The 12,349-nt window shown below is 38.2% G+C and overlaps 1 protein-coding gene across 1 annotated transcript in view; it reads left to right on the top strand.

Annotated features, from left to right (window-relative positions):
* LOC124623031 (O-acyltransferase like protein-like) overlaps positions 1-12,349 on the top strand; it is a 102,563-nt gene that overhangs the window by 50,890 nt on the left and 39,324 nt on the right. The window contains exon 7 of the mRNA XM_047148823.1: positions 8,597-8,729. Within this exon, the coding sequence (XP_047004779.1) occupies positions 8,597-8,729 (133 nt within the window). The remainder of the gene's footprint in view (positions 1-8,596; positions 8,730-12,349) is intronic.

The following is a 12,349-nucleotide window of genomic DNA, read 5'->3' as shown; positions in this document are numbered from 1 at the left end:
ATTCTGACATACAATGACTGCCATAACCAGTGGGGATGCCTACCAAAACCATGGAACCAGACTGCTATGCCCAGTGGAAAACTTGGTACAATGAGTGAGATCCCAGACTGAGGAGGTGGAGCAGCATCCTCAGCTGCACCCATGGAGAAGCTGAGCAGGGCTACAGGAATCAATAGGAGTCATCTAGTAGGCCATCAGAAAAAACTGGTGGTGAAGTTCAGCAGATATTTTTCATTTAGGTCTCAAAGGTGTGAACCACGTGCTAGGCTTCCCCATTAGATTGGGGGTAAAAGGGAGGGGAGCAAATATGGCAAATGCCTAGCCACACGCAGAAATCACGAAACGAGTAACTGGGAAACCTTCCTCAGAAAGGGGGGAAAAAAAAAAAAAAAAAAAAAAAAAAAAAAAAAAAAAAAAAAAAAAAAAAAAAAAAAAAGGAGAGAGAGAGAGCCTGCGTAGTTAAGTCAATGGTGGCCAAGAAGCAACAGACCATGTACAGAAAATACAAAAATGCATCAATGACAAGCAGCCAAAACACATTTAGAAATGGACCCACAAAATCCTCATGGATGCTTTCCCAGGGCTGCGTTGTTGGAGGCCAGGGGGAAAACGAAGCCTTGGGAGTTGCCTGTTGGCTAGTACATGGGGGACATGCAGCAACCAAATGCTCCAGCTTCTGTTCAATGCCAGGACAGTACATATGTCTGCAAGCCAAGGCTCTGGTGCAGGAAACGCTGCAGTGACTGTCATGTAACAACTGTAAGATCTCCTGCTGCAAACTCCTGGGAATAACCACCATGGGAGCTGTTTCACCTGTGGAGAGGGGGTGAACCCTGTCTAAGACTGAGAGACAATAACACAAGACAAAGTAGACACAAAGTGGATTGGAAGCGCTGCCTGGGTGATGAGAAAACCAATCCTGCTGGAGGAGGCAGGTTACCCTCTTGAGGGTGGGGTCAGACGCTATTGCTGTAGCAACTCGGGTACTAGTGATCAGATACCCATATACTGTTTGATAGGAAGAGATATCCAAATGAAAATAAATGAGCTCCAAAGTTGGAGTCCAGGCCAGAATAAAGGATCTGTGTGGGCATGGCACACACTGGAGTGAAAATGAATGTCATAGTTGTGTGTGAAGAGGAACAAGGCCCACTGCTGCAGCCTGTGGGCTGCCTTGCTGAGGATCTGGGTGGGCAGATTAAATAAAGAAACTAATGGCTTGTGGTCTGTAATGATTTGAAATTTGGTGCAATGTAGGAAAACATGAATTTTGTTGACCATAGACACAGTTGCCAGAGCCTCCATCTTGATCCAAGAATAGTGGAGATATGCTGGACTGAGAGGTTTGGATGTGAACATCAGTGGATGCTCCGAGCCATCTGCATTCCAGTGGGTGGAGGCTGGCCCACACTGTACTGTGAGCTGTCCATAGCCAAATCCAGTGGTTTGTCAGGATTAAAAGATGACAGATATGATGCTGACCTGAGGCATTCCATCAGTGTGGTAAAGGCCTGGATGCATGCTGGAGACTAGACAAAGGAGGATGTAGAGGGGGCATGCCACTGGAATGAATTCGTGGTAATAGGCAATTTTACCCAGGAAAGCCTACAGTACTTGTGATGATGAGGGATGCGGAAGGCCCATAATGGCCATGACGAGACTCTCCATGGGTCAAATGCCCTGCCGGGGTTTGTGTGGCCCAGATACTCAAGAGATTTTTGAAAAAATTTGGACATCTACAGATTGCAATGCAAATCCATGGTATGGAGTTTTCAAAAAAGGTTCTAGAGACTGTGCAGGTGGTTGCTTCTAGTACATCCAGGTTGTTGAAACAGTGTGGCATAGTGGACATGATCCATTTCAGTTAGCACTGGAAGAGTTCACTTGGCATGCCAAACATCAACTGTTGGTATTGACACAGACCTAAAGGCTCATTAAGAACTGTGATATACTTGGAGACCTAATCCAGGAATAACTAGTGATATGCTTCAGAAAGATCAAGTTTGAAGGAGAAGAATTGATACCCTGCTAAGTGTGTGAACAGTTTATAATAGTTCATAAGGTCATGGCAGTGGGTGTGTGTTCACCACAGACTGTGAATTCATGGTGACTTTAAAATTGCCACAAAGTTGCAATTTACTAGAGGGTTCTTTCAGGATGACTAGGGGTGTGGCCCATTCAGTAGAGGAAATAGGAACTGCAACCCCAGGAGAGCCAAGCCAGTACAGCTCTGCCTTGACTTGAGAGCCTAGAGCTATAGGTATCTACCTAGCATAAAAAATCTAGGACAAGCTGACTTCCTCAATGTTATGTGTGCTTGAAAGTGTGTGGCTAGGCCTTCTGCCAATGTATCCTGAAATTCTGAGCACAGAGATATCAATGACTGATAGAGGACTTTAGGAGATACCAACTATGTGGAGTCCATGACTGAAAACCAGAGGCCTGAAAGGCATCAACCTGAAAAGTTTTGCTAAACTGGCATCACAGACAACAATAAAGATAGTTGGCAGAGTCACTGATGTATAGGTAACTTCAGCCTTGCCCTGGCCAAGCAAAGGGATTTGCCACTTTCCATATTCATAGGGGCACCTGTTTACTGCAACAGTTGTGGAGCGCAAAGGTCTGTATATGTTTGGGCATTAAGCAGGGAAACTGCCATGCTGGTATCTATCTGCAGACACAGCTGACACAACCCAACTAAAACCTCATAAAAAGCTTGTTGGAATCCTGATCAGGAACTGGCCAAGATGATGACACTTCTTGGATATCCATATCCATGTTCTCTGATGCTGCTTTCTGTATTGTTGTGTGGCATATTACTGCCATATGGCTTTTTTTCAACATTTACAACAGACAGCCAGACATACTGATCTGTCATGTTGGGAGTAACAAGATGCACATGCTGACAACAGGGAGCAGTGGCTGGAACACTGTTTATGCACTTTACAGAATCCACAGGATTGTCTAGCTTACACTGGTGCTATGCCTTCCTTGCTGGAGGCAGTGGAAGCAGCCAGGTCACCCTATACTGCTATGATGTCACGCCATGCTTCCAGCTGCTGACCAGTGACATGGGAGACCTCATACTTGTAGGCAATTGACATAACCTCTTCAAGGAATAGTATCTCTGATTGGAGGGACCATTGACAGACTTCCTTATCAGAGACAGAGTGGATGATAATGTTGTGAACCATGACATCTGCATACCATCCTTTTGATTTGGCCATGACAAAATGGAACTTGTGACTAATGCCATGGGGGTCATGGCCCAGGCAGGATGAAACTGATGGGGCTGCTCCTTACATTGGGAGAATTTAACCTTAGCTACCACAGCATTTGTGCAGTGGCAATAACGGGAAGATAACAACAAACATAAATTGTCAAACTACAATGAGGATGGTTACTGCGAAGGGGCCAACTGCCGTACCTATGATATGAGGTGAGAGAAATCCGTGAAAAAGGCAGTGCATGACATACCTCTGTATCCATAATGTGGAAGATGTGGAAATGTTGCTGTAGGCAGTCTTCCACTGCCTTGTCAAAATATGGGAATGATGGAGAAAACAGAGCTAGAGACAAAGATTCAGGGAGCAGCACCAGCAAAGCATTTTATATGACTCTGATGAGACCTTCCATTGTTGCACCAATGTTTGAAGCAGAGACCTCATGTCACAACAAGATGCAAAAAGCAACCACACAATGAAAAATATGAAATACTATCCTACTTGTCAAGAATGTATTCTAACCACAAGAACACAAGGACAATAACAGACATAACATGTTACTATGACTAGAAATAACTTGTACAAAAAGACACTTGTCATGGAGTGGCTACACTACTAGCCCTATAATCCTCTCATAATGTCAACACATAACTGAGGGCATGGAAGACAGGTTGCACGAACACTCAGGATTGGCAGCTTCTGGTGGTTCTAGTGTTTGCATCTTACAGTTGCGCACCAGGATCTCATGTCTGTTATCTATGCTGCTCAGTACATATATACTGTTACACTTTGCATTGCTCTCATTACGTTGTTTTATGTTTTGTAGATGCTTGAAAATGGCATAATGCCAAAACTGAAATCATTAATTAAAACACAAAAAGTTGAAAGCAAGATGACAACATAAAATCCTTTAAAATTGTTTATTGTACTGAATACTAGAAAATTAAATATACAAATATGAATTTATAGTTGTGTAAGATCATTTATCACACAATTATTCTATTAATGTTTCAGACCTGAGTATTTTATATAAAAAATGGACTGTAATAGTTTATTAATGCCATCATAGTGGTCATCAAGTGTTCACTTGCTGCTTTGATAAACAGCTAGGAACATATGTAACTGATAATTAACAGTTACAGTGCTCCACATGTTTCTGATATTCATGCATTAGACACATCAAACATGTCTTGTGTCATTTTATTTATTAGTTAATTTTTTTTGCATGGAGTCATTAGAGAAATGACTGTTGCAAACATCATATGTATAGCATATATATAGTAGTGTGGTTTCAGTTGTCTGAGACTGCAGTCATGTGTGCAAATGTGTGTGTGTGTGTGTGTGTGTGTGTGTGTGTGTGTGTGTGTGTGTGTGCATCATCTATTGTTGATGAGGGCCAATGGCTGAAATCTTTAATTGTGAGAGTCTTTTTGTTGTGCATATCTGTGATTCAGCATCTCAGGTGGCCAAAATAAAACCGACCCCAAAGGTAGTCTTAAGTATTTTGTGACAATGTAATGCAAATGGCAAAGAAAATATATGCTATTATGCATCAGAAATTCTGACTAGCATACTCAATAGCTATTACATAGCATTAATATTGAAGTTAAGTACACAATTTTGTCGCTTATTTTATTTTGGTCATCCTGTCACTGTTAACCTGCAGGTTGTGTTAAGGAACAGAATATTTGTAGTTTTGCTAGTGTGGACATTATGTCCACAATGCAGTTTTTTAAATGAAAAATTTGGCATTGACTACACCAATGTAGAATGATGATTAATTAGCCAACAAAAAAATGCATAACTTCACATGTCACACTACAGATGAGTATGTGGACACACTTGCCTGTCCAATTGTGCTATTCAAGAGCTGACCTAATGAAAGTATACAAGGCAAATCATTGATAATCTATGATTCAGTACAAATGACTGACAGATTTCCAGCATGGGTAAGAGTCATGAAGGGGAAAAGTTACCTAGTTTGTTAGTTAGGGTTAGATAGTTACATGTTCCATGGATGATTTTGCACACTAGATCACAATGATGTGGAATGTGTCATTTTACACTCACACTGCAAATTAATTTGTACATATGATTGCGTCCTGAACAGTTCTAAGTTTATTTCTTCCTTATAAATGGAAGAAAAGATATACAGATGTGAGTTAGTAATTCCTACCCACAACCTTTTACGCATTACAATATAGAGATTCTTCTATGAAATAGAAGGATTTGTCAGGGAGAAACTTTCTCAGCTCGTTATCAGACTTTACGTGCTGCCTGTCAGACATTTATATCAAGGGGTACGTGAACAAAAATTTTTGTTGCAGCATTTTGCACCCCCTTTTTTGCTAAAGACAACCTTAATCTGGAGTAATGAATGTCACTTTTCTCTCTGGTATTGTAATTATGTACCTAATTGTTCCTTTTGAACTGTAGTGGATTATTTACAACAGACTTCATGAGGGAAGTTCCAAGATGTGTTGTTTCCAATTTAGATTCTCATCAGTCTGGACCCCTAAGAATTTTGAAACTTCCACACTATTCATTATTTCCTCACCATGTGTTACACTTATCATTGGTGTAGAACCTCTAGATGTGAAAACCAATTATGTTGTGTCTTTTTAAAATTGAGGGTGGGTCCATTCACCGAAAACCTGTCAATGATACTTTTAAGAACTTCATTTACGATTTCTTCTGTTTTTTTGTTGCAGCATTTTGCACCCCCTTTTTTGCTAAAGACAACCTTAATCTGGAGTAATAAATGTCACTTTTCCCTCTGGTATTGTAATTATGTACCTAATTGTTCCTTTTGAACTGTAGTGGATTATTTACAACAGACTTCATGAGGGAAGTTCCAAGATGTGTTGTTTCCAATTTAGATTCTCATCAGTCTGGACCCCTAAGAATTTTGAAATTTCCACACTATTCATTATTTCCTCACCATGTGTTACACTTATCATTGGTGTAGAACCTCTAGATGTGAAAACCAATTATGTTGTGTCTTTTTAAAATTGAGGGTGGGTCCATTCACCGAAAACCTGTCAATGATACTTTTAAGAACTTCATTTACGATTTCTTCTGTTTTTTTGTTGCAGCATTTTGCACCCTCTTTTTTGCTAAAGACAACCTTAATCTGGAGTAATGAATGTCACTTTTCTCTCTGGTATTGTAATTATGTACCTAATTGTTCCTTATGAACTGTAGTGGATTATTTACAACAGACTTCATGAGGGAAGTTCCAAGATGTGTTGTTTCTAATTTAGATTCTCATCAGTCTGGACCCCTAAGAATTTTGAAATTTCCACACTATTCATTATTTCCTCACCATGTGTTACACTTATCATTGGTGTAGAACCTCTAGATGTGAAAACCAAATATGTTGTGTCTTTTTGAAATTGAGGGTGGGTCCATTCACTGAAAACCAGTCAATGATACTTTTAAGAACTTCATTTACGATTTCTTCTGTTTCTGTGTGCACACTTGAATTGATTACAATACTAATGGCATCTGCAAAAAGAACTAATTCTGCTTGTTGTATACTAGAAAGAAGATCATTTACATGTATGAAGAACAATAGTGGACCTAAGATTGAATCTTGGGGAATGCTTTATGTGATTTCTCCCGAGTCGGAACTATGTTTCTGGACTAAATTGCTTGAATTACAGAGTACAACTTTCTGCATTCTTTTTGTTAGATATGGTATGATCCATTGCTTGGCTATACCAGTAATCTATTAAAACATCAATTTAGCTGGAAGAATACCATGATTCATACAGTCAAATGCCTTAGAGAGGTCACAGAAAATACCAACTGATGCTATTTTATTATTTAATCCTTGTAAAACCTAGTGAGCGAATATATAAATGGTATTCTCAGTAGAGCAACTTTTCTGAAACCCAATCTGTGATTTGCTAAAGATGCTGTTGTTGCTAAGGTGAGATACTAATCTAGAATACATCATCATCTCAAAAATTTTGGAGAATGATGTCAGCAATGAAACAGGTAAGTAATCATTGACATGTCTGTTAGTGGCTGACAAAAGTATGATAAGCATTCAGTTGTTGGGGTAGATTATTTTGGCAGACATAGAAAGGGTGGGAACAGTGAGCTTATTAATTTCATTTCAGAGCATGAATTATGGCCTTCAGAAACTTACATGGCAGTTGATTAATTGATTAAAACACAGTACGTCATTTTATAATTATTGGATTCCATTTCTCATGCATCAGCTCATTTTGTGTTATCGTGCAATAAGGGTGAGAGTCTCACTGATATGATAATGAAATTTCAATCAGCAACCTTCTCTTCCGAATGTGTAAATATTTTGTTGACACGCACCTACATAGGGAGAAATGATCATCATAATAAAATAAAAGAAATCAGAATGGAAAGATTTAGGTGTTCCTTTTCCCCACACACCATTCGAGAGTGGAATGGTAGAGAATTAGTATGAAAATGGTTCAATGAACCCTCTGCCAGTGTGAATTGTAGAGTAACCATGTAGGTGTAGTAGATGTAGAATCAGATTAGTATCATTCAGCTTGGCTTAAGCCAAATTTACTGAATGTATTTATTTGCACACAAGATCATGTGGATACATTGGGAAAGCAAAATCACTTCATGGAGTTTTGAGATATGTAACAAGAGATATTCAGTGGAAGAGTCCACATCAGAACTGACCCACCTCTTATAAAGGCCAAGAAAATAAGTTTGTGAACAACTGATGCTGAATAGCTGATGGCTACCAGGATAATGATGAATCAGTTCATTGAAGGCAGCATTGCAAATAGTAGAGTGAAAATGACCACCAAATAAAAAAAAACATCAACATAATGAATTGTTGCATTGGCTCAGAAAAAAGGCCATATAAATCATGCAGGGAAAGAGTTTTGTTATTTTGGAAAACTGAGAGATTGAGGTGCACCTTAACAACTCTGTTAATTGAATCAAACAATAATTTCCCCTGGGGTTCTCTAAATTAGCCATTAAGAGATATTCAGATGAAAGTATGATCATTTAAATATTGTATTGTAAACTTTTATGTAGTTTATTGAAACTGATATATTTATCTGCATCTGAATTTCCTTCACAGTTATGACTCAGTTTTGCATGTTCTGTGTAGTTAAACAGGAGAGAAAAGATTTTCTTATTATTTTACTATATTTTCATTAATTCACATTTTTGAAAACACAAGCATGTTATTTGAAATTAAAATTAGTTGGTTTCATTTTGATACTTAGTGATGACAGCAAATGTCTGTTCCATAAAAGTATTTGCAAATAGTGACAAAAAAGCAATTTCAGAAATATAAATACAAGTGTTAAGTTCAGCATAGGTAAAGGGAACTGTGCATTGTCTACATTTTGTTTCAGGGATGATCAGCTTTATGAATATATGCGTGATGTTTATATGGCAACACACAACAGGATGACACCATATCTTGTCGGACTGGCTCTAGGCTACTTGCTCCATAGGATTAAGGGCCAGCCTGTTACTAAAAGTAAGGTATGAAAAAGTATTAAAAATATTCTATGGACTGCATTTAGAATAGTCACTAATTCATTAGATAATGGTTCATGATATTTTCTTTATGTAATTAAGAAGATGTAATTTAGTGCCTCATATACTTACAAATTTAGGAGAAAAGCCTTACTCTGGCAAAAGCTTCTTCAAGGATGCTGCTCAACTGCTTTTCAACTGTTACAGCTTATTCAATAATTTTGTAAGTTTACTGATCACTATTTTAAGGTAGCAGTTGGTAGATAAATACTGTGTATTCCATAGGTCATACCTTGAAAGGAAGGAAGAGTATGGTTTAACATCACACAGCAATGAAAGTCATTAAATAAAGAGCACAAGCCTATGTAGAATGATGATGGGAATTAAAATCAGCTATGATCTTCTCACTGAAACCGTCTCGCCATCTGTCTTTTTACGAAATCTATGAAAAATCTGGATGGCTAGAGGGAGAATTGAAGCCTACTCCTCAGAAATTTGAGTCCAGTGACTTTCTCATTGTGCCATCTCAGTTGATCATTTTTATGAGATGTCATAACTGAGTGAAATGACTCATGTTACAGATTACTGACATAATGCATTTTTATGCTTGCATATTCATGTCATCTATTTATTGACATGGTTGTCTGTTCCCCTAAAACAGGCACCCTCATGACCTGAATAACGTTTAAGGTAAAATCTTAAGAGTCTGACATGATTGCTTTCTGGTTGTGATCATTATGTTGCTTCATGATGACAGTGGAAACTAAGGGAATAAATAAAAGCTTCAAAATTGGTGTTGATTTTTATGTAAAACCTAAAATAATGGATAAAAATATATGGTCCAATAATGTTGTGATAAAGCATCTTTTAATCAGGATCTCCGGTGCACTAGTGCAATATACTCTCAAGACCAAGAACATTCCACTGGAAAGGAAATGATACCATTGAAAAAAATGCTGACTTAGTTAGAGTCAGTACGAATGTGCAATGCCTGAGGACAAAATTTGGTACATTGTCACAGTTTGTTGAGGAAGTGAGACCAGATGTATTAGGTATATATGAATACTGACTAACCCAAGCAGAAATACAATACTACAGATGTACTGGATGTCTGGAAATGGTGAATGCAGGGTGTACATGGTGTAGAGAAACAACTAACCATGGTCGTATGTCTGTGTATGTAAGTAGTAAGCTCAGTGCCAAGAAAATTGACTTAACTAACTTTTGTGTACATTTGGACCTAAAATTGGCTGGGGCTGCCAGATGTTAACCAATTGTTTTTTGTGTGTTCGATTCCCTAGAGGCAATTTTGAAAATTTCACAGACGAGTTGGAGAGCTGTCTACCTCACCTAGTGCATTAAAGGGCAAAAATTTCCTCACATCTAAACTTCAGCATTCATATAGGGGAAGTTAGTGATAAAGAGGGAGCTTTCATGAACTTAGTAAGCAGCTATGGACTATTTATGGCAAATTATCCACCAAAAAATGGAGCTATTTGTCTGACACAGTTATCACAAACCTAAATAGTTGGGACTACAAAGTAATTGTAGTTTACCCTGTACTTGTAGACCACAGTGCAGTAATCATGAAGTTATGGACAAACTCAGTGATTACGCAAGACATCCCTAGCTGGAATTCTAATTATGTTTTCAGAAATAGAGTTATTACCAAGAAAAGTTTAGAAAATTTAAAAACTACATTATCTTCTATAGTTCAGCACCTAATATTTATGTATTGGCACGAAATGACAAATTCAGATGCTCGTTTCAGATCCTTGAAGTCAAATTTTATGGAAATTTTCCACTAAAATACAGGAGACATTCAATTGCCAAATCAAAATGCAAACTAACAAAGTAAAGATCTGATATATGCCTAGACAAAAAAAATGTATTGTCCAAATACTAACTGACAGGGTCAAAGCAGACATTGATCTTAAGGACAGAATGTACTGCTACTAATTACAGGCTGGGAGTAACTACAGAAAGGAAACACAAAAAGTACAGAAGAAAAGCAGTTCCAAATACATCAAAGCTGCTCACAATCCTTGCAAGGTAGCGTAGTATCTGATTAATGCGCACAGAAAAAGGTTCACCTCTTGCACTAATTCTTGCAGTCTAAATGAATTTGATGAACATTTTATAAATTTAGTGGAAAGCACAGTAGGTGAAATTCCTGAATTTGGAAATAAATACAGCATGATAATGTGGAAGAGTGTGCATCCAGGAGCCCAGATATTTGTAGCATGTCCTACAGCATGCTTAAAACTATAATTAGTGAAATTGTGCAGCCGCTAACAGTAAGTGCCTTCAAGCTGGGAAATTTCCACACTGTCTGAAAGCGGCATGCACAGTACCTGTCAACAAAGAAAGGTAATCCACATGAAGTGTCAAGCTACAGTTCCATAGCTGTAATACCAGTACTAACTAAGGTGATAGAATTGATAATGAAAGATCAACTGTTACGTTACCTTGAAGGAAATAACATCTTTTATGATACCAACACAGCTTGGAGAAAGGCAGCTCCATGATAACAGCAGTACTTAACTTAGTTACAAGTATGTTTATAGCAGAATCTGTTGCCCTAGTAGTCTGTGACCTTAGTAAGGCATTCAGCTGTATCCAACATAAGATGGTTCTCAGCAAGGTTAAACATATGATACTGTGAGATCTGTTCTGAAAACTTTCAAATCCTACCTGTATAACAGATGACAGACTGTATCAGTGCAAGGAGCAGACCCGGGTGAAAAGAAGTTACAACATGGTGTGTCACAAGGATCCATAATAGGACCTTTGTTGTTCCTGATTTTCATTAATAATGTAGGCTCCAGTAGGCACATCTTGCAGATTTAGATGGCATGAACTTGTTCTCAGAAGGAGAGAATATTCTTAAGGCATTACAACAAGCAGAAATTCTGCTCAATGAAGCCAATGCCTTGTTTATCATGAAGAAGATGAAAATTAATGAAGACAAAACTCAGAGGATTGTATGCAACCTCAGTGATACTGGAGCACTGGGTCATACAGCAGCTGTTAAACTTCTGGGCTCTTTCATTGGTACCAAGTTAACCTCGCAAAAGCATACCAAACACTTATGTTCCTATCTTTCACACTTCCTGTACCTCTTGAAGAAACTAAACAGCATGTCAGAACAGTACCTGCTAACAGTGTACTGTGCTATGTCCCACAGTAACATCAGTTCTGGGCAGTTGTTGTGGGGCCAGCCTACAGGCTGCAAGAAAGTGCTTCTTTGCAGAAAACTGACCATTGTAAACCAATTTTTTCCAGATAAGGAGTTCTGAATGTTTTCATCCAGGATGAATTCAACCACCTCATTCACATAAAGATAAATCATGAGCCCTACAGAAAGAGAATGAAGTTCACCAGTGCTTCTATCACAATAAAGACAGTATAGACAGACCAAGATGTCAATAAAAAAGATAAATAACTAATTAAAAAAAAAACACAACACACAAAACAGCTTCCCAATGCTGATCCTGAAATTACTTACTGCTGTACCTAAGGGCATTCAGTTTTTACTACTGCAGCAACTTACAACTAAAATTCTGTGTAAATCAAAAGAGCAACTTTTGTACAAAACTGAAGAAATCTTCTCTGGTGATAGGACA

The sequence above is a fragment of the Schistocerca americana genome, chromosome 7, assembly GCF_021461395.2.
Source record: "Schistocerca americana isolate TAMUIC-IGC-003095 chromosome 7, iqSchAmer2.1, whole genome shotgun sequence".
NCBI classification, from domain to species: domain Eukaryota; kingdom Metazoa; phylum Arthropoda; class Insecta; order Orthoptera; family Acrididae; genus Schistocerca; species Schistocerca americana.
This window is presented reverse-complemented; position numbering and strand designations above follow the sequence as displayed.